Below are 22,175 nucleotides of genomic sequence, written 5' to 3'. Positions count from 1 at the left end.
CTGGACTAAGAGAGAACAAATCTGTAAGCATCTGGCATGTGTCAACCCAAAGATTTTCTGGCGTTCATTTTCTGCTGCTTACAAGATTAATTGGTGCATTAAGAGCTGGACTTGGGCTTCTTTAGATTGTTCGTGCAAGATTTGCTGTTGGAGGCTGCCTGGGAAATCTCAGCGTTCCTGCAAGGAGGTGTCTGGCCAGCAGCTGTGCCAGCGCTGACGCGGCGAGAGCGTTCCCTGGGGAGGTGACGACTGATCCTCCGGTCCCGTGTTCCTGTCCTCTCCTCTGCCCTGCGTGCCATCACTGCCCCCACACCCCGGGTGGGGTTCTGCAAGAAGCAGGAAATTCTCGGGGTTTTCCCCTTGCTGGCTCTCTGCTCGGTGCGCCCCTTCCTCTCTTGGACGCTGCCCTCGGCCCGGCCTGCTGCCCTCACCGGGCCCCACAGCCGGACTGGGCACGGCCGGGGCTTCCCGCCGTGCGCGCCGCCTCTCCCGTCCCCGCTCCCGGATGGCTGCAGTGCCCTCAGCCGGGGGGCTGCTGATCACATCCGCCTCTCCGCTCTCTGCAGACGCTTTTCTCGCCGCCTGTGCGGCCCAGATTCCATGGCCTGAATTCCCCCAGGCCGGCTGGCGCGGGGCCGCCAGGCACGCAGCCCAGAGGCCGCGGCCCCGCAGCGCGGCCGCTGCCAGCGCCCACAGACTCGGCCTTTCGTCCCCGGGGCTGGCCAGGGAAAAACAGCCTTGGTGCTGCTGGCCCGAGGGACTTGGCATCCCCAAAAGATCAACTCTGTGTTTGCTGCGAGGCTGACAGCCCCGCTTCCCTCGCTCACCCCGGCTCCTGAGGGGACAGTGGAGGGGCTGACTGGCACAGGCAGAATAAACTTGCCCCCCCTTTCAGTATCGTGTATTTTGTCCTTCACAGAAGTGTTGTGCCCCTTTAAATGTATGCAAGACCTTTGCAGCAACCTTCCTTCTGCACTCGTTGGCCTGCCATGGCTTTGGTGCTTTATTTTCTCTGCTGCTGTGAGCAGGACCAGTACAGTGCCAACATGAAGGAAAAGTAAGATCAAATATCTCTCTGCCTTTCTAGAAATAAGACCTCTAGAGGTAATAAGAAAAAAAGGGATATCACGTAAACATGGCCAAATACATCACTACCTATGCCTTCCATGTTTTTATTTAGTCCATCCATCTCCAAAACGGAACTTTTGGAAGAGGAAGGGAAGTAGCTGTCCTGGTACTTGGGGAAGGTGGTGGGGTGGGTAAAGCTGAAGGGGGAATCAGAAACACAAGCTCTGTGGCAGCAGTAAAGGTAATTAAAGACACCTGGTTGCTATGGGAACGCCAGCAAGAGCTTCCCCAACAAATTGGAATCAGCACCTCATTTTCCCTGGCAAGCACAATGTGGATGGGTGGGAGAATATGGTATATCCACACCTGAATTATCTCCCTTGACTGGGATACTTACTGCTGCCTCAGTTTCACAAATGATTAACACCACAGTGCTTCAGGTTATAGTGTCTCCTGATGCCATTTAAAAATACCTCTAAAGGGGATTTGAGGCAGATGCATTGGGAGCAGAAGTGCCCTCTGCTGAACCACCTTTGGTGGAGCTGCACTCCCATGTCTGCATAATCATCTCTATGCACCTACACAATCAAAATGAAAATGATTACTAAATAACATTAGGGATTATACAGTAAGCAGGGATGTAAATAAATTTCCCTTTCAAAATATCAAAACACAATACTGAAAGGAAATCAACGGCCTTTGAAGATAATGTGGTCTGTACTTTGCCAGTATTTTAATGAAACGTTCTTACTGTGAATTGCTGCTAGTTTAACAGTGACCATGCCTGAGGAAATCCCTGGCAAGGAACCAGAACCAGACCTTTAGATGCTGCTACTCCCAGCAGAGGGTGTATCTGTCACCACATGTACATTGAAGTTGTTTCTCAATAGCCTCTGAACTCTGCAAATGATTGAGACCCCTCAAACCCCAGGTTTCTGCTGGCAGTGTTTGCAAACTGCCAGTGCTCTGCCCCTGGCTGCCCTTGCCTGCACCCCATGGCTGGCTGTGGTGCTGGTGCTGTGTCCTCCCCAGGTAATGCCCTCACTGCAGCTCCCCCAGGCCCAGACTCCAAAGTGTGCACCCTGCCATGGGAATTGGAAATCTCCAACTTGGGTGTTGCTTCTGCCATATTTATATGACATGAAGTTGAGGCCATGCCATCCTATCCAGCTTTGTCATCTGCATGAGATGAAGTTCTACATAAAAATACATTTATTTTTATCTTGAATGTTAAAATGTAATTGTTGTCAGAAAAACCAGTGTGGATTGCTTGGATAGTGTATTTTGGGGTTGCTTAGGCACTAAGAATTTTTTCAGAGAAATATTGGAAAGCTCGGATGAGGTGTCTGGTGCCATCTATGCAGGGTAGGTAGCTGCATTTCTTCGGGTGATTTGACAAAGTGTTTAAGAGTAACAAGTGTATTTAGATTTTGGAAGTATGCTATTAATTACAGTCCTTTACAGACCATTAAATTTGCTAATTAGGCAAACTTACTCTACAAAAGCAAATACAAGGTAAAATGAATTAATAATTAAAAAAGGGATGTGTTTAATGAGTTCTGTATGCTTTGTAAACTTGCATAATCAAAAAGAGGATCTTGGAAACAGGACTTGCAAAGTCTGCAAAATATTTGGGGAAGCAGCATTTAAATAACTGAATGACTCTTCTAGTTGTGTTTCAGTGAGAAATAAGTGCTCCTAAAGCTAAATTAAGCTTTTGAAGTCAAATAATTCAATGGGATCAGCAAATGGATGAGTTTAGTTAATTAAAAAGGCAATGCTATAGTTAAAACCAAAATAATTTCTTTTTCTTTTCAAATGTAGAGGAGCTACGTTGCTATAAAAACCTTAAATAAAATCATCCTTATTAGGGGATGAGATGGTGCAAAAGGAAGACAAACCCAATAACTAGAAGCCATTAAAAGACAAAAAATATCCTGGAGTCACAGGAAATGCTTCATATTTACTATCTGAATAAAAGTGAAATTGGTCCTAATGCATCCAATACTCCCTTTTGAAATGCAAGATCTCCCCTGGCTCCAGTATTTCTGTCCTGTGAGCACTGAAATGAAGGAGACAGAGAAGTGGGACCAACCTGTCTAATGTATTGCAGTCTTTGAAAGGAATTGTCTTAACTCATTCTGAGGAGAGAAACTCCACAATTTGGCACAGTAAAAGGAAAATTAATAGAAAAAACCCCCTGTATCTTCTTACAGGCACATTCTGGAACACAGTACATCCTGAAAATAGGAATTCACACTATTTATTTAAGTGAAAGATCTCTGACTGGCTTGTAGCAGGACCTTACCTAATGCAGAACAGCTTAAATACCAAATAAAGAATGATGCTTGGATTAAAATATTAGAAAGTCTAGGTAGAAATGACCTAATCTTAGTGAGATTGTGACATGAACTCACCCAAGTTAAATGAATCATTTCCTGAGCTGGGCTCTGGCTGGTGCCTGACTACCCCAGCAGCACCTGGCCCAGCTGAAAATCAAGTTTCCTGCAGAGGTGTTGTGGGGCATGAACAAAAAGGCAAACCAGCTGAATTTCCTGAGACAGCCCATGGTGCAGAGCACACCTGGAGACTAAACCAACATGAGCAGAAGGGCTCAGTAGCTCTCTCATCCCCATAGTGCCACTTTGCTGCCTTGGTGAGGGATAAGGCTTGGGGAGGATGATGGTGGGGCTCAGGGATCACAGATTGCTTTCTAATCAACCAGGTGGATTTAAAAAATTTGCAGCTGAGCTGCTCCTCCCCGTGTATGAGCATATTCCTACCTTCTCATACAACTAAAGCCTGAAGCTTACAGCATTCATTTTCTTTTGTTTTCATATCCTTTTTTGAAATTAAGTAATTCATTTGTTCTCATAATGTGCCACCCATTTCGTAGCAAATGCAAATTTCCCTCCCCAGTTGTTTTAGTTTATATAAAAGTCATGTAAACCAAGAGAGAAGCAGCCTCCAGCCCCAGGGTTGGTTTCCTGCTAATTTCAGATCCTGAACTTCCTTTGTGTGCCCTGCTGCTGACAGCCTGGGTTGTGCCAGCTCCTAGCTGGTTCAGGAAATGGTGGTGGGTGGATTTATCCATATGGGAAGGGTCTATGAAACTGCTCCAGAGCTCACTTGAGGAAGAGTGAGGCTTTTAGAAAAGGCCCTCGTGCAGCAGTGTAGGCACCAGTTGAAACAAACAATGGTGTGACAGGGACATGGTGTTTGGAAAGAGCTCTAGTGGGCATCTCAGCCAGAAGCTGGTGCAGAATTAGTGCTTCACTTCTTGGAGGGGAAGGAAAGGGGTGATGCATCAGGAAATGGAGATGCAACACTTGAATTGCTTTAATCAGACCATCACTGCCCAGGGACAAACTGGTGGAATCTTTCCAGAAACAATCTAAAAGTTCATGTTCATTGTGTCTTGCTCTGATCACATCCAGCCTCAGCTGGATCCTGCAATGTGTCTCAAGGTGTTGGTCCTTGAGATGGATCCTGTGGCAGAGCTGCCCTGCCAAAGGTCATGGTTTGTCCACAGGTGAGCCTGATGCCTGTTGTTTTGAGAAGATTCCCGTCAGTATTGCTTTTCCTTGCTATTTAAAACACTGACACAGAAAGGATGCCCTGTGTCCCCAGGGTCACACACCCACATTGTGTTGGAGCCTGGCTTGCAGCCTGTGGGATGTGGTGGTCAATGCTCAGGACAAGTATGACATGGGCTCCTCTGGGTTGTTAACAAATCCTTCTGCATCCAAGCATGAGGCATTACCCAGGCAGCCTCAGGTGAGCAGGGAGGGCCAGGGGCAGCTTTTATGTCTGGAGAAAATGTTCCTTGGTGCAGCTTTGGAACCTGCAGACATTTTGCTTTTCTCTGGCATTTCTGGCCTCCTCGGGAAAGAGCAGTGCCTGCAGACCTCTAGAGTGTGTATGTCTATCCTTGTGGGTGTCGGGGCGCAGCTGGGATGCCCAATACCGTGAAACAGCTGAATGTGGCCTTGATGCTGGTTTGGTGCTGGCCCCTCGGGGACCACCCCGGTGCCCACCGGGCAGGGGGGATCCTGCTCCCAGCTGGCAGCTCCCTGTGACCCCACGCTGCGAGCAGCAGCAGCCTTACAGAGCCCTGACACCTCCTACGTGCTTGGCAGCAGCTTGAGCCACCTGCAGAACCGGAGGACAAAGTTTCAGCTGTGGTGAGGCAGCGTCCCATGGGGAAAGCTCCTCTGAGGGGGGGCACCCTCCCAGGCAGCGCACAGCGAACGCCATGAGGAAACCGGCACCGCTGCCCCAGAGGCCGTGAGGGGCCGGGACACGCCGGGCTGTGGCAGCCGCTGGGGGAGGCGCTGTCCCGGTCACCACAGGCATCCAGGTGGGATGCTTGCCGTGCCACGGGGGATGGAAGCCGTGCCCAGGTGGGATCGATGCTGTGCCCGGAGATGCTGTGCCCGGGTGGTGCCTTGCCCAGGTGGGACGGATGCTGTGCCCAGGAAGGATGGATGCCATGCCCGGGGAATGAATGTCGTGTCCAGATAGGACAGATGCCCTGCCCGGAGGATGGATGCCGTGCCCGGAGAATGAAAGCCGTGCCCAGGTGAGACAGATGCTGTACCCGAGGGATGGATGCCGTGCCCAGGTAGGACAGATGCCGTGCCCGGGGGATGGATGCCGTGCCCAGGGGATGGATGCCGTGCCCAGGTAGGATGGATGCCGTGCCCAGGGATGGATGCCATGCCCGGAGGATGGATGCCGTGCCCAGGTAGGAGAGATGCCGTGCCCGGGGGATGGATGCCGTGCCCGGGGGATGGATGCCGTGCCCAGGTAGGAGAGATGCCGTGCCCGGGGGATGGATGCCGTGCCCGGGGGATGGATGCCGTGCCCAGGTAGGAGAGATGCCATGCCCGAGGACCAGCGCTGCCGGGCGGGTCCGCGCGTGGCCCCCACGCGTGGGCGGGACGGGGCGGGGCGGGGCGGGGCGCGCGCCCGCAGAGAGCCGCGCGCGGCCCCGCTCGGCAGCGCCTCCCGGCCGCGGCACCATGTGGCAGCCGGCCACGGAGCGGCTGCAGGTAGGGGGGCGGCCGGGCTCCGAGCCTCGGGGGGCGGCGGGGCCGCGCGGCTCCGGGGCGGCGGCGGGACCGGCGGAGCATCACCCCCGTACCGGGAGTTCGCGACAACTTCTCCCCCCGCCGGCGCGGAGGGCGGGTGTGCGGGGACGCGGGACACGCGCGCACACGCAGTGCGGGGCCGCTGCCCCGGCGGCATCCCGGGTGTCGCTGCTCGGCGGCTCCGGCGCTCCCGGCGGAGTTGGGTGCCGCCCGCGGGGCTCGGCGGGGGACGCGGCGCTCGGGGGCTTCTCCGGCGCCGCTCGGGTGAGGGGCACCCCGGGCCGGCCCTGCCTGACCCGCGGCAGCGGGAGGGTCCCTCGGAGCGGTGCGCGGGGGATGCGGGGACCCGTGGGAGTCCTTTGGCACCCCCACGGCCGGAGATCGGGATGTGGCAGGGTCACCGGGGTACCCCCTTGCCGCACCCTCCGGCGGCGGTCCGATGTGCGGTGCGGCTCTGCCGTTGTTCGTGTGGCTTGTGTGCGTGTTGCATAGTCCGGGGAAATCCGAGACAGGCAGAGAGTGAGATGAAATAAAACTCACTTTGTAGTTCCACTGCGTCAGTTTCGTGTAGTTTTCCAGGGTAAGTGTCGAGTGAGAGAGAATTGGATATCTCGGAGAAGAATCAATGGGCACAGCAGATGACAAGAAAAGGTTATTACTACTTTTGCAATTCAAAATGGGAATTTACTTTGAGATCATCAAGCAGAAAATTCAGCAGTTTGATTTGAGTTGATAGTAGAGCCAAGCTGAGAGATCTGTGAGCTTTAATCTTCACCAGCCAGTAATAGGAATAATTCCTGGTCTGAAAAAGCTGTACTTTTCTCTACAATGAAAAGCTTGATTTTTAGTGGATAGAAATGAGGTACTGCATACATAGTTGATGGATTCCAGGGTAAAACTATGTGTTCTTATTATTAGTTATTTCTTTCCCTGTGTTAGTCAGAAACCTCTCTGCTAGACAAGTGGCAGGATGCCCTGAATGAAGGAGTTAATGATCTTGGGTTCTGTGGAGGCAGGGGTTCCCTGGGGAGATGCAGGGGACAGACCTCAGGTGAGGCTGCACCCGGTGGCTGGTGACAAAGGAGAAGGTGAGGGGAGAGAAGGAGAAAAGGAATGCCTACGTTAGTAGTCTGTGCTGGTCTGGATTGTACAGAATGGCTTTGTGTCCCCTTGTGGAATTGTTCAAATAACAAGGTGCTGTTATGACAAATATCTGATACTGCCTACAAGAGCATGCAAGGCTAAAGAGAACCAAATGATTGTGTTTTGCAAAATAAGCTTGTAACCTTGTTTAGCCTTGTTTAGCTTATCCTCTGCACTGTTAGGGGTCTGGCCTTAGGGAACGGGTGGGAATGGCTCTGTGCTGTGGGGAACCAGGGCTGTGAGGAGGGGAAATGATTTACCACTGGGCTCCTCACTTACCTGTTGCAGCAGAACCCAAGCCTGTAGCAAGGGGAGCCTGTGCTCCTCCCTGCTCTTGAAAGGGAGCCACAAGCACCAAAGTTCTCAGCAGTGGCCACTGACTTTGTGCAAATCTACTTTGGTTGCCTCTGGCTGGAGTCTCCAGGCATCCTGAGCTGATCAAAATGCTGAGTGCCTGTAAATTCGCTTTTTGCCAACAGGAGTTTCTGGGGAAGTACATGAATAACTGTAGATGCTCTAAAAAATAAAGAAATCAGGGGCACTCAAAATTGCAGAATTAAAGGATGCTTTGGACTTGTGCCAGCTTCTGAAATAGGGAGAAAGCCTTGGAAAAGTTATAGGAAGCCCATAATAATTCTGTGTTCACACAAGGGGCTAAATAACAATGTAGTGATTTGTGGACAAAATGAATGCAGTTGAGGGGAAGGATGCTGGTGTAACTAGGATGAGATCCTGCAACTGAAAGCTTAATCCTAATCCATATATATATAAGCTAGAGTTACATGGGCAATAAACTATCTAATAACCTCAACCCCTCTGAATTTTTTTTCCCCCCAGAAAACCCTTGAAGCCTGGTACTTTCAAGTAGTCTGATCTCCTCTTGACATGTTGTGAATCATCAGCCTGGCCAGAACTGCTGGCAGTGCTGCCTGGCCCTCTGAGGAGAGCTTGTGCACGCTATAAATGCATCTTTTCCCCCTTCTTCCTCCTCCTCAATATCTTAATTTAGTTTCAGGTGTCCCATGTTGCTCTCTTTGTCCCAGGCTCCCTCCCTCCCGGCACGTAACTGCTGTGAAACAAATGTTGGTGCTGTGGGGGTGTTGAAGGGGGGCCCTCTGCTTGTCCTTGGCATCACTAGCTCTCTCTGGCTGACAAGCAAGTGTTGTGAGGCTCTGGGTGTGGGATTTTGGTTGTAGCAGAGTGGTTTGTGGTCACTGGGTAGAGTAGGTGACGTCTTATGGTCTCTATTAATGTATTCTAGGATTACAGTTATGGCAAGTCACTACTGCAGGATATTTAGGGGATGTATAATGGCAGATACAGCCCTATCTTTTACATCAGGCTGATGTATGGGTGCAGGAAATGTGGAGCTGGCCCAGCTTTCTTGATGTTCTAATGTGTGCACGGTATGTGACTTAGTTTTGACACAGATGTATCTTGTGTCAATATCCAGCTGTGGGGAAGTGCAGGGCTGTTGTTAGTCCGTGGTGTAGCTCTGTACTAAGTAAAACGGCAAAGAAAATATTTTCATCTCTCAGAATATTTCTTTTGGCCTGGTTCAGTAAGGGAAAGTATGAACTGCCTTTGGAAGTGGATGCCTGTTGGTACGGGTCGGTCCTGCCCTCAGAGCTAAGGCAAGCTGTGTGCATTTAACTGAAACGGCAGTGGCCATCGCAGTGTGAAGGCTCCTGTCATGTTCTGACCAGCTGTGCCATGGTCCTCAATTGCTCACGGGCCTCCTTTCCCAGTCCCACTCAAAGGATGACAAGACTGCACATTCCTGGTCTGCTGCCATTCACGCAAAATCTCCTTCTGTTCCAAATGTGCTCAGTCCTGTCAAGTTTCATAGTTTGTGCTGAAGTTTTTGGCATTGACTGGATGGTACAATTCCAGTAGTGAGGTCAGCAGCAAAGCTCACACATACGCAATAGGAATGAAGTGTCATCAGCAGCTGGGTTACAGAACACTGTGAGCTGGGGCATGAGCTGGACTTGTCCCCCCTGCTGTTGTAGCCATTTGCTGCTGAAAGCTTCATCTGCTGCTGAAATGTGCCCCCCTTCCCAGAGCCTTGGTTTCTGGCTTTGCTGGAATAAGATTGTTTTTTAATTTGGGTTTGTTTTTTGTTTTATTTTGTTTTTGTCAGCCTGTCTCTACTTCCCTCTGATGGAAGCTTTTCCTATTATGCTGCCGTTTAATGAAGAAGCCTCTCTGTTTCTGGAAGATATGTAGAATTGAATTAAATGGATTAGAAGAATAACCTAGAAAATTTAGATATTGAGGTTTCTTCTTGAAAATATAATACAGCAAAGCCCGCTTTTGCTTTTTCTTTCCCTTCATGTTTTATGATTTTTTCACCTATAGCAGCATTGAAGTTTCGTCTGTTTTCTCCAGAGTTAGTGGGACAGGCAGTTACATGTGAAATCGTACATCTTGGATGTTGCAGGAATATACCACAGGGATCAGCGAGTCTCTGATGTGGTGAGAAGATGATGATTTTGCAGGTAATACAGGATTAGCATTATTCACACTTAAGAGAGATGATCTGGGACTGCGTCTGTTTGTGAGACTTTTTCGCTTCTAATTTCTGTGGTGGCTTGTGTTCGGTAAAGTGCAGGCGAGCATATGGAACATGTGTGTACCTCCCAGTCTTCTCTGGAGCAGCAGCCAAGGTTGCTTCAGGTATTTAAAGGTCATTCCCCCTGCTGGGAATGCAGAGACTCCAGTCCTGAGCTCACTGTACCTGCCTGATCTGATTGCCTTGCCGTGTTTGCAGCAAACCTTATCAATGGTTATAAGCAGTGAACACTGATTTGTGGCTTGATGCTTGTGGCAGTGGCACTTGTTGAAATGATGCCAAAAATATTGTGAAATCTTTCTTTAAAACTATTTCTAAATGTTCCTCTGTGCCTGGTTCAGCAGCCCTTGGCAGCACAGCTGGGGTTTTGGAGTTGATGGTCTCAGTGATGCTCCCGTGAGGACTCTGAAGTGGTGTTTGGAAACAAGCAAGGTGTTCTCACAACCTGAGAGGTGGCTGCTATTTGCTCTGTAGCCTAATTTTTCCTGGAAGCTTGATGCCAGACATTGTTTCTAGATAATAAATCCCAGTGGGAGCATAGTTTCCGAGGCTGTGCTGTTTATAAGCCCTGCTTGCAAGTTTCCCTGCTTCTCTTGACACGTGTGGGTAACAGGGATCACCATGTTCAAACAGCTTTTCCCCCAGAGCGGCGGTGCTGGTGCTGCCCAGCCTTGGGCTGTGTTGCCAAGTATCCCTGAACTGAGCCATGCTCATGAGCCCTCTTTTTGGAGAAAGTCTCACACTGCTTCTGTGGGTGATAGAGGGCTCAGATGAGTGAGGAAGGGAAGAGGGGAGCAGACAGCATGTGTGTCATGGAGCTTTGGGCTGGACACTGCTTGGCTTCATACAGGCATGCAGATGGCCAAGTGTTCACAGCAGGACTTCAGTGATTCTCTGTCTGCTCATCTGGAAGTTCAGTATTCTGATTGAAACCCACAGTTTGAGGCCATTTTTGGACAAGGATTTAATAATGGATGGCTGTAGTCTATTGTTAGAATTTATTTCTTTCATAAAGCTCCACATCTCTCCTAATGTGCTGTGCAATACTGTGCAGGAGAGCTGTGTGTGGGCAAGATGAAATGATGTGAAGCAGGTGATGAAGGGTAGGGAGTTTCAAGTCCTTTACTGGGGCAAGTTGGATTTCCTGAACCCCAGGGCTTAATTCTGCCATCATATAACTTGTGCAGGTCCTCTGAAATCCATGAGAACTAAGATTGTGTAAGGTTGCTTTACCACAGTCTTTGAGTTGCTGCTGTAGTGTATTTCCACATCTTTATGAACAGTAAAACAACAGTGTAGCTGTTAATGGAAGTGAAAAATTGAAAGCAGCAGTATTGGGGTTGCTGCTCACCTTTGGGCTGGGCTCTGAGCACTGTTATCCAGGGCCTCATAAACATATTCCATTTTTTACAGGAATTTGTTAATATATCTGTAGCCTTGCACCTTCAATCTACTTTTAAATTTTGTGATTGTAGACTGTTGCTAATTTCGCGTATATTACATGCATCCACTAACACTAGTATACACTAGTATCAATTGCCTTTCATGTATCAGGAGCATTGAAAAGATTTTTCACTAAAGAGAAGTGAGCTCTGGGTAGACCTAAACACGTGTGATGGTTTCTAGGTGATCACACCACTGTGGTTTGGTGATATGTTTGCATGTGTTCAGCTGTAATGTGGTTTTAGGTGCTATTGGTGCTTTCAAAATGAGCTTCTAATCCTTTTCAGTGTTCACATGCATATGTGTGTTAAAAATAACAGCATACAGTCAGTTAAAACAATAGTTTTCCAATTTTTAAAGCATATGGAAAGCCTTTCTAAGCCAAACACAAGCTAGCTGTAAGCACACAAACAGCTGTCTAGGCAGAAACTCCTGCAAGACACGTATAGCAGGACTGATACTACTACTGAACTCTGGTTTCATTAAATATTATGTCAGAAGGAAAAAATGGTAAGTATTTGAAATTTAAGCCTGAGTCATGTGGCTGCAAACGTCTGAAGTCTTACAGGCCGGTGTTTTGGCACTATATGGCTTCAGGATATCTTTCGAGGCATCAGAGTTTTGCACTCGTTTGCTGCTATGACTTTACAGCAGTCAGGAATCTTTAAAACAAAGCCCTGTGATTCCAGGAGGCTCATCTGGCACCACTTAACTCAGGTTCCTTTCTTTCTACATTATTTATTCTTTGTAGAAAATGAATGTCTCTGGAGAAATGTTAATTTTGGGAAGCATTCTATGACCAAAAGAAAATCAAAATCAATGAGAGCTTTGTGGAAAGCCCCCTGGGAAATGATCTTCAGGGTTCACTTATAGTGTAATACTGGTTTCTGTTTATGAAAGTGCCAGCCTGTTTGATGACCAAGACAAAACATTTAAGCAGTGATTTCCTTGAAGAAAGGCAAGCTAAATAATTCAGTCTACTTCAGAATTTTAAGTGCCTGCTTCAGATTTTGTGTGTCCCTGGTGTTATCCAGCAGGACAGGACAGGACAGTCAGCAGTGGCATCCCAGATGTTTCCTTCCAGGCATGGCTGTGTTCTCTGCAGACATGCCTTGGGTTGGTGCTGAGGTGTTGGGCTAGGTGTCCTCACCCTTAGAGCACTACTGTGTTTTGATGTATCTCTGTGCAGGCAAGAGGAGAGTCTGATTACCCAGAGACAGGTAAATGTGTAGCTGAAAAGTCCCTTTAAACAATGTTTAGTACTTAGAGTATTTTTTTCCCCATAGTGCTTTCATGTATAGGAATTGAACTTAATTGTATTTCATATAATAGCTAGAAGAGTTACAGGTAACAGTGTTAAGTCTTCTGAGCGGTTTCTGAATAAGTGTATCAGAACTCTTTGACCAAAAATGTTAAATGTGGATGATTGTACAAGTGTCCTGAGAAGACCTAATGTAGCATTTCATGATTTGTTTTTCCTGCTGACACCCTGAAAATATGGAGTGCAAGTATAAATCTTTGCACAGAATCTGAAGGAAAAAAGAAAAGCTGTGTATTCCCAGTATTTAATTTTCTTTTAATGATGTTGCTTCTACAAAATTACACATAGCCTCAGAATGACTAAGTTGGTCTGGTAGCACTGACGCCTTGGCAGTTTGGTGACGACTTCAGAAGTGTTGGTCTTTGAAAAGCCTCCATAAGTGTTTTCATTGGGATCATTTAAATAAATGTCCCTTTCACAGATTAATGGCTGGTTTTGCTTCCAGGCAATGTGGGCAGGAGCATTTCTAACCTGAGTTGCTGCTGGTGAGTTTTGCTGACAGAGCTGTGCTGTGACCACAGTGCTGCTGGGTTTGGGACAGCACCAGGGCTGTCAGAGTCCTTGCACCATCACCCTTTGTGGCCTTTGTCTGTGTTATGCCAGACAATTTTCAAATGTCTCCTCACATGAAAACCCTTTCTCCAGATATATTTGATGGGAGCTGCCAAGAACACTGAGAGCAGATAGAAATGTAATTAAGTGTCCTGATGCTCAGATTTGTGGCCACCTCTTTCTTCCCATGCCAAGCTCCCTCTGGTTTGAGAGATGGTTGTTCCATACATCTCATGTGAAGCTTGCAGGATGACCCCAGAGTAAGTTTACAAGTCTTCAGCTGGCTGTATTCAGCTTTGTTCAAGGCCAGGCTTTTCCAGACAGTGTTTTACCTGGTGGGCTGTGCTCTTGTGAAATCTTACCCACTCACTGAGTGTCTGGAGAGAAGAGCTGATGTTCAGTCTGGTGCCACTGGTGAAGTCACTGCTTTGAAGCTCTTGCAGTGGGATCTGATCCAAACTTCACTGGGGTCAGTACCAACCCTGAGCCTCAAGAGAAGGGCAGGAAAGCCATCCATTGGACTGTTACAGGAGATCCAGAGGGATTGTATAGTCTCATTTAAAATGAAAAGTTGTCTCTGCTATGGAGCTTCTTGAGTAATTCTGCTGGCTGGAAGGCAGGTTTAGAGGAGTTTGGGGTCTGTGAGGGGCCAAGACATTATGATTGTGGCAACATCAAAAACACCATCTGAACCTGCAAGTTTCTATCTCTCCTTTCCCTCCCTGAGTCTGGATGTTGAGGAACAGGAGGGAGGGTTGGATGCAACATTCCTTCTCTGAATGGCTACAGGGAGAAGCTCTCCAGAGTGACTCTCAGCTGCTCTGTGGCTTTCCTCAAAAGCTGGGGACCAGCTTTCCTGCTGTCAGGATTAATCTGTGCTTTCTGAACTGATCATGGTGACACTGACCTGAAAATAATAGTTTCTTGGGGAGAGAAATCACCCTTCCCTCCTTCCCTGTCATTCTGCTTAAGAAAAACAGGCAAACTAAATATCTGTTATTATTCATCAAAACTGTCCCATCCAAATTAGTATGCTGAACTTGGTTTCTAGTGTTGTGTTATGGAATTCTGTCCTTGGTTCTCTAGTATTCCCTTCTGCTGGGGAGAGGAGCACTGGGAATTGTAGTATGGTGTGCTGGTTATTCTGGCTTTGGCTCTGAGCTGGAGAGTGAAAAGACAAGCAGCAAAATTGCTAGAAAAAAAATATATCAGACTTTGAAACAGTGTTTTAATCCTTTTTCCTCTCATTTGAGGCTATTTATTTAACCAAACCTTTTGCAAATTTTAGCTTTTCCATGTGGCATTTATTATATTTTTTCTGGTTTTTGACCAGAAAAGTACCTTTTGGAACTTGAGCAAACACCAGTTGGCAGCTCCCTGAGCTGCCTGGTTGTCAGGGAATAGTGTGGACCTCTGTCCCAGCTCGCTGCACAGTGTGTCAGCAGAAGACAGCAGTGAATTTTTTTCATCTTTCAGAAACTTGTCAGCTTAAGCATTTTTCTTTTTTCCCTAGTCCATGGGAATTTTCTGTGCCTGACTATAAATTTGAATCAGAAAATGTAGAAGCTTGAATCCTGTCCCAGTGCTTTTAAGAAGGAGCCTATACAGCTCAAATCTGTACAGGCTTCAGTTTTCACAGCTGTGTTCTGTTGTTTGGATTAGAATTAGAAGGAAGGATATTTTGAAAATTTTATGTCGGCCTCTTGATAGTGTGGCTGAAAGGCCCTGTTGAGCTTGGTACTGTGTGTTTGAGAAAATCCTGATAGTAAAGACAGCTTTGGTGCCTCCTGCTAGAGCAGAGTGCTGGAGGGATGAGCAGTGCTGCTGAGGAGTGCTGGGTGCTGGCTTTTCCTGGTAGGTAACAAAGAAAAAACCCATCAGTGATTTCTGAGACACCCAAAGCCCCGAGATCCTCCAGCCAAGGATAAGGCATAGGGACTGGCCAGGCCTTGAGCTGGGCTCAGGTTCACCCTTGCTGCTCTGGAACTGTGGATTTGTGGTCCTGGCTGTGCTCAGGCTGTGCTGTGCTGCCATCAGCAATGCTCCTGTTGGGATAATGAGGGAGGTGGAACCCTCTCTGTGACATTCTTGTTGATGGAGCATTGGTGCTGAAGGCTGCAGAAGGGATGTTACTTTCTGAGATTGGACAGTTCACTTTGATAAACGAGTGTTAAATCACTCAGATTTAGGCATGCAGCCTCATCTCAGTGCATAGGATAGGCCTTCGAATCCATTAACTTTTATCTTGCCATTTGAGATGGCAATGTAACTTTTCTGTGGTTTATAAGGAATGTTAGGAAGCATTTGTTTGTGACTGACTTGCTTTGATCTGGTGTTTAGAGGCTCCTTTTTCATTAAAGAGCCTGAAGCTTGGTGCTGGGACATGTAACATTTTCAAAGGGCAACGTTTCAATCTTGTACCGCTAAAATACAGAGTTGCTATGGAAGGAGGAGTTGAACAATTTGAAAGGTTGCAGGAGTGCAGATAGGATCTGCTGTTGCCTTTTTCCCACAGGTGGGTGTTGCAATACTCAGATTTTTTTCTTGTAGCTGTTGAGGTGATGTGTGACTCCTTGTGCCTGCCCTTCACAGTCCTGCAGCTTCTGGCTTGGGAACAGGACCCAGAGCTCCTGGGATTTAACCCCCTCTGAAGTCTTTGGGTTTTGTTTTCCTCAATGTCCATCATGCACAGAGCTCAGATAATTTCCTTGGGGATGTCCAGTTGGAAGTGGGGCTACCTGGTGTGGGAAATAGCCCTGTCAGAAATATCAGTCTTGCTGCAGGGTCTGCCAAGGCACAAGGCAGCCTGTCTGGGCATTGTGGCCAGCCTGAAAGCCATCTCTAAATGAATGAGATGACTGCCTTTTGTAATCAAGGGTAGTGAAGAGCCCTGGCACTTCAAGACAGTGAAAAATACTCACTTATTCTAGTGATAAATTCTAGTTAGTGCTTATAATTCCTTTCCTGAAGCCATTCTCCCCCATCCTGCTCACATTTAAAATGCTGACAAGTTTCAGGCTGCAGAAGTGGTGGAGCTCATCCCCCCTAAGGAAAAGTCACATTTGAAGAGATGCTGAGCTGCAAGTGTGAGCTGAAATGAGTCGTGGACAGATCTTCAACTGGAAAGAGACATTCAGAGCTGCAGCTTAGGGTTTTCACCCCTGTGACTGGACAAGCTTGAGAGGTTTTCTGAGCCTGGGACTGTGTTCCAGCAGGGCAGAGCATGGTCCAGCTGTGTGGGGCAGTGAGATCTGTATAGATTAAGATATTTACATGTGTTTGTCAGAAAGACAGAATCTGAGGAGGCTTTGAATGAAGTTAAGTGCTATACACTGATGTAGAACTTCTGAGTGTGGGAGGAGCAGGTCATTAGCTAGGGACTTTAGAGGTCCATGAACAGGCTAGCATGGCTCAGGAGCCACATCTGCAGAAATCTTGCACTGAAATAGCTCACTTCTAGTTAGTTTAAATTACTTTCAGAGTGTATTTATATTGCTTTTTTCAAGTTGAGTTTTTTATTTCTCTGTATCAGGAGTTATTCATGCTGCTTACATGGTATTTGAAAAATAGCCAGCTGCAGTGTGTGGCACTCACCAGGGAAGTGCCCATACCTTGTTTAAGTTTTCTGCACTGGGTCTGAAAGTTACAGCCTGACCTTTCATTCCTCTGTTATGGTCTGAGGGTGTTCTTACATGGATGTTGAGCTTCCCAAGATAAACAGAGTGAATGTGGTTTGGCATTTAAATCACTGATGTTGTATCAAGCTAGAGAGTTTCAGAAGCCATTAATGTCTACAAGAGATGTTATTTTGTTCACTTGGGGATAAACTTTGCCCCTGTCTATATGTGGGTTTTGGTTTTGGTCCAAATTCAGATTTTTAGAGCATTGGTATAAGTCTAAGTGCCGATACTTATGCCAGTGGAGTTACACTATGTTTCTTTTATTATGAATGAGAAGAAACTTCATGTGTTTCTTTAAAAGCCCAAATGTTACTTGATTTTTTTTTTTTAAGAGTAGCTTTATGAGACAAGACTTAATGTCTAAGAGAGCTGAATTAAATGTTTCTGTACTCTCTTTTTGGAAAGAGGGTTGACCTTTTGTTGAATTCATCCTGGAGCAGGCCCTGATGCTGTTTGGATAAGGGGCTGCTCAGTATCTGCCAGAGGAGCCTCTCTCACACAGCGAGTGCGCCGCCTGCTCATTGGGGCTGGGGGAAACAGAGCACTTAGGGAAGTGTTAATAACATCACAGTCACCCAGTTGCCCCCCTCTGTGGGGGGAAAAGGGACTGTGTCACAGAAGGGTGGGAGCAGGGCCATGGCAGCTGCCTGGCAGTGGGCTTGGAGCATCACCAGCCCTGGTGCTCCGTGGTGCTGCAGCTGCTGCCCGGCACAGCCAGGAGCCTGACGCACCTCCAGAGCCTCAGGAAATATTTGCTGGTTTCAGCCAAAACCCGTATTGCTTATTTGTGGATCCAGTTTGTTTTTGAGACCTTTCCTTCTTTTCGCATTTTCTTGTGAAAATGTCATGTATTTGTTTCTTCAAAGGGTAAAAAATACCCACTTTGCTTTTTATTTTTTTTTCAGCGTTTCTCAGGAACAAACAAATGTTTCTTTTCCAGTATCTATTGTTACAAAACTGAAGTTAAAGAGCAGTCTGCCTCATCCTGGGAAAAGAAAGTATTGTTTTCAACATATTCTTACTCTCAAATCTATACATGTGCAGTCATAGTCTTCCTCATTTCCCAAAAAATCTGTCAGTTGTTAATTTTTTTTCTTGATTTTTAAACACTTTTCTGGGAGGTTTTTAAATCTGTTCTCCACTGAGCTCTGTAACTTGGTGTTTGCTTTAAAATGACCTTACAGTGCCGTGCCAGCACCATATTTGACTTCCCATGCTGGTTGTAAAGTAATGTAAGTTTGAGGAGTTGTAGATAACAGTGTTAGTCACTGCTAACAATTGCAGCTGTGCTGCAGAGCCCTCAGTCCAGAGTGGTTTTTGGCTGTGCAACAGTTTCCAGAAAAGTTAGTCTTTGTAGTATCCCAGTTAGTAGGTCTCATAGGCAGCAGTAGTTTTATTTAAGGTAGAATTTTATTAAAACCTTGAGTTGGAACTCTCTGGCTAAAGGAGCACGTAAAGGCTCCCTTTGCAATGCCAGTGGGATGGACTGGCCAGGGAGGGAACAGAGCTGTTGGGAGCTTTCCAGGAGAATTGGGGACTATTTTGTAACAGGAACTGACACAGCACAATTTGTCCATCTATTGGAGGGGGGGAGGAATGACTTTCAAGCATATCATCACCTCCTAAATGTAATCAATTTTACTACTGGGAAGAAGATGGTTTCAGTGCTAGCAATGCCAAGGTGACTGGATCCTGTGTGCTGTATGGGGACATTTCCCTGCTGAGCAGAGCTGCCTGCACCAGAGTAACTCCCCTTGCTTTGCCTGGGTGATTTACAATACTTGGCATTGTTGTTGCACTCTTTGGCCCTTCTGATTCTTCCTGAGTATGGGTATGAACTGGGAACAGAGATGGTAAAGTCCAGATCTCCAGTAGAACGGGAAGCTGAGCTGGCAGTGCTCACCGTTGTACAGAACTATGCTGTAATCTTGTCCTCTTTAAGTTCTCATGTGTGCAGTAGTTTGTACAGGTCCAGCCTTGGAAAAAGGCTTTGGAAAAAGAATCTGGAGGCAGGTGCCTACCTGACAGTGCCATGACACTCAGAGACCAGGAGCTGAGGGCTCTGTAGTGAGAGTTTGTGCCATAAACACTGTGTGGTGACTTGCTGCTGTGGTTGCTTGAAGCCTTACTGCACACTGCCTAAAGATCCTGGGTTTGCTTTAGGAAATACTTACTGCTGTTCTGCTTTGTACACCTGGAGGTCAAAAGGAAATGTGGTTTTTCTAGCTAATCATCTCTTGCCAGCTAATTGTAAGTAAAATAAAAAGGGAAAGCATGGAGTCTGGCCAGTGCTTAGTAACGTCTGAACCAACAAGTCTAATGTGGTGTTGCTTTTCTGACTTTATTGAACTTCTGTGGGAGTTTGAAGTTTTACCCTGAGAAGCTTATCTTCACTTTCACTGTGTAGTTGTTCTTTAGGATTTCTTTTGATTTTTTTGTTTGTTTTTTTTTTTTCTTCCTGGAAAGTAGTGGGTCAATATAAAGAATTACTTGGAACAGTGGGTGTGAGATGGCTAAAAAGAATAATGGTTGTTGCTACCAGCGCTTATATTATAGATACTCCATGGAAGTTAACAGTAAAGGGTCTAATGGGTAGGATGCTCACTTATAGGGGTCATATTTACAAACATCTGGAATATATATCTCCACACCCAGGCAGTGTTTGCTACTGGAGGGATGTGTCCTCATTTGGACACGATCCAGGATCAGCAGGGCACTTTGGCTGCTGGGGAGGCTGCCCACTCCTGCTGTGTCAGTGGGCAGTTTCTTGATTTTCTTCCTTGACTGTTTTGCCCTCTTCTCCTAGAGCATCCAGACTTTGGATGCTGTGTGTCCATTTGCTGAGATGCTGTATGGACAAAGGCTGGATCCTTGCCTGAGGAGCTGAAGAGTACAAGGAGAGCAAAATTATTTCAGTTCCCAACATATATGGTTCAATTAACATCTTCTTAACCCTGTGTTAATGCCTAACAGCATGTGGTGACTAGTATAAATATTTATTCTTGGTATGTAGCTAGCAGATATGTGGTAGGATTAATGCTAAATTGTTAGCACCCAGTTTAAGTAAAATCAGTTTGTCAGACTGCTTCCTTTTGTGTTTTGTTGTTTTGGATTTTTTTTTTTTTTAATTAGCAAGAGAATCCACAAACAGGGTTCAGATGGCCAGAACCTCTAGAATCTCATTACCTTAATTGAAAACTGTCACCCTTTGACATTCATAAATGATTTAGCTAGTACATCATTTAGTCACTGGGGAGAAAGGGAATTGAATGTTATAACCATCCTTCACTTCTAGATGCTAATGATAAACTACAGCCCACAGCTCTGAAGAATTAATAGCTCTTGGTTTAGAACAATATTTTTGTATAGTGGAACATGACAATTCCATTATATTTGGTAACATTTCATTCCAAAATACCTTCACTTAGAAAAAAACTAGAAGGTGCTCAAAGAACATCCTCTAATGTTGCTCTTCAGCTTTTTACACCCTGCAGATGTGTTGCCAGTGATCTGCATGTTCTTTAGAAAAAAATCAGACTGTTTTGTTTATGTTGGCCTTTCCTCACTCACCATAGGAAATAAGTTGTTTAGACAATGTGTGGGGATTAGCTGTGTAATGAACTACCACAGTAAACAAGTAATTAATTCCCATCAAAACATATACTGTGCTCTGTGCCTGGGTTTTATGGTGTCTTCTGGAAAAGAAAATATTTTTCTGTCTAAAAAGCATTTCCTACCCAGTGACTAGCTTGAAAGAAACAGCTTGAAAATGTTTCCTGGCTGGAGGAAAGGATCAGTACATTCAGTTTGCCATTGTGGTTAACATCACTGTGTGTTTTTCTAGCACTTCTTTTCCTCAGTTTTATGTACCTACTGTTAATAAATACAGGTACAGAAATTACAGTCTGTCTGAGAAAACTGACTTGATCTTTTCATTTGCTAACGCTGATGCTGGGGTTTTGCAAAGGATAATCTGAGGATTCAGGCTTGGCTTCGCTCCTGTTTGAGATCACTTAAAATATTGAAAAGTTTACTGCTGGATCAGGGGCCAGGGGCTCATGCCTTTTTTTTTCCCTTTTCTTTTCCAAGAACTAAATCAGTGGGCAAAATACAGCACTAGTGTATTGAAGGAGACAAGTGGTTGGTCAGTGCTCCTATTGGAGCTCTGTGAGTGGAGTGTGCTTTGGGCAATTGCAAGCTGGGGTTTAGCATGAGATGTTTCGGAGCACAGCCAGTGACAGATGGGTTTTGATGACCAGCTTTTGCCTTTAGAAACAAAAGTGTAGTGTTTATTTCAGCTTCTAAACCAGGTTAGTGAAGAGATGTCAGCAGTACCAGGTGCTGTGCAGCTATTTGTTTGCAGAGCTTAAGGTTTTTTATGCTGTTACTGGTCTGCAAAGAAAAGGTGGGTTCGGAGATACTGATATTTCCAGAAAATGGGCAATTGAGGTAGGCAAGCACTTATGTCCTCAGGATTTCTGCTCAGCCTCCCTGTTAATTCAGGTTTTTCTGCTGTTGGGTCCTGGCTTTGCCTGTTGCAGTTCTCCATGGGCCAGCACAGGGGTTTGGGCACTCTGCAGGTGGCGCCTCACTGGCATCGCTCCCTCTTAGCAAGCTGCCCTGCAAGCTCTCTGATCTACCTGTAACTCAGGAGGGTGAAATTATTTCAGATTGTGAGTACCTTCTGAGTTTTCCAGTACCCCTTAGTTGTTTCCAGTCCTGGTGTTTCCCAGTGCTGCTCAGCAAGGTCGTGTGTGTGTTTCCTAAGCAGGGGCTTCCTGGGCTGCTCTGTAGCATGGTGGTTTCCTTGGGTGACTTGACGCTGAGGTTTGTGTCATTTGGGTGTTGTATCATACTGCAAATGAGCGATTAACTTGTCTGGTTTCCTTGCTGATTCCCGGCAGAGCTGTTTGCCTTCTTTCAAATCATGTATCAGTTTAGTCTGACCTCCTCCATAGTCTGGCATTTCTGTAGTGCCTCATTTACTATAGATGTGTGATTACATGTGATTTTCTGTCTTAAATTGTTGCTTTTTTAAGAGTTCGGTTTTATCTGTTACTGTTCCAGACAACATCTAAAGCTGTGATTGAGGTGCTCAGAAAACTTGGAGGCAAATGAGAAGATTCCTAAATTTATTCACCCCTTGAACTCCTTCACCTGTGATGGTTTCCCTACTAACTTTAGGTGATTGGGGTGAAAGCAAGAACTTTAGGGATGGTGAGCTCTGTGATACCAAAAGCCACATTAGACAACCCCTGTGTTTTTTCAGTAGCTGTGTTCTCTATCAAAAATAAGTCTGA

The 22,175-nt window shown here is 46.4% G+C and overlaps 1 protein-coding gene across 1 annotated transcript in view; it reads left to right on the top strand.

Annotated features, from left to right (window-relative positions):
- The first annotated feature begins 6,090 nt into the window (after nucleotides 1-6,090).
- The window catches only part of PID1 (phosphotyrosine interaction domain containing 1), an 84,890-nt gene continuing 68,805 nt past the window's right edge, over nucleotides 6,091-22,175 (top strand). The window contains exon 1 of the mRNA XM_058812306.1: nucleotides 6,091-6,122. Coding sequence (XP_058668289.1) covers nucleotides 6,093-6,122 — 30 coding nt within the window. The 5' untranslated portion in view covers nucleotides 6,091-6,092. The remainder of the gene's footprint in view (nucleotides 6,123-22,175) is intronic.

This window comes from Ammospiza caudacuta, chromosome 11 (assembly GCF_027887145.1).
Source record: "Ammospiza caudacuta isolate bAmmCau1 chromosome 11, bAmmCau1.pri, whole genome shotgun sequence".
Taxonomy (NCBI): Eukaryota; Metazoa; Chordata; class Aves; order Passeriformes; family Passerellidae; genus Ammospiza; species Ammospiza caudacuta.
Note: the sequence above shows the minus strand (reverse complement) of the source record. Positions and strands in the feature narration are given on the sequence as shown.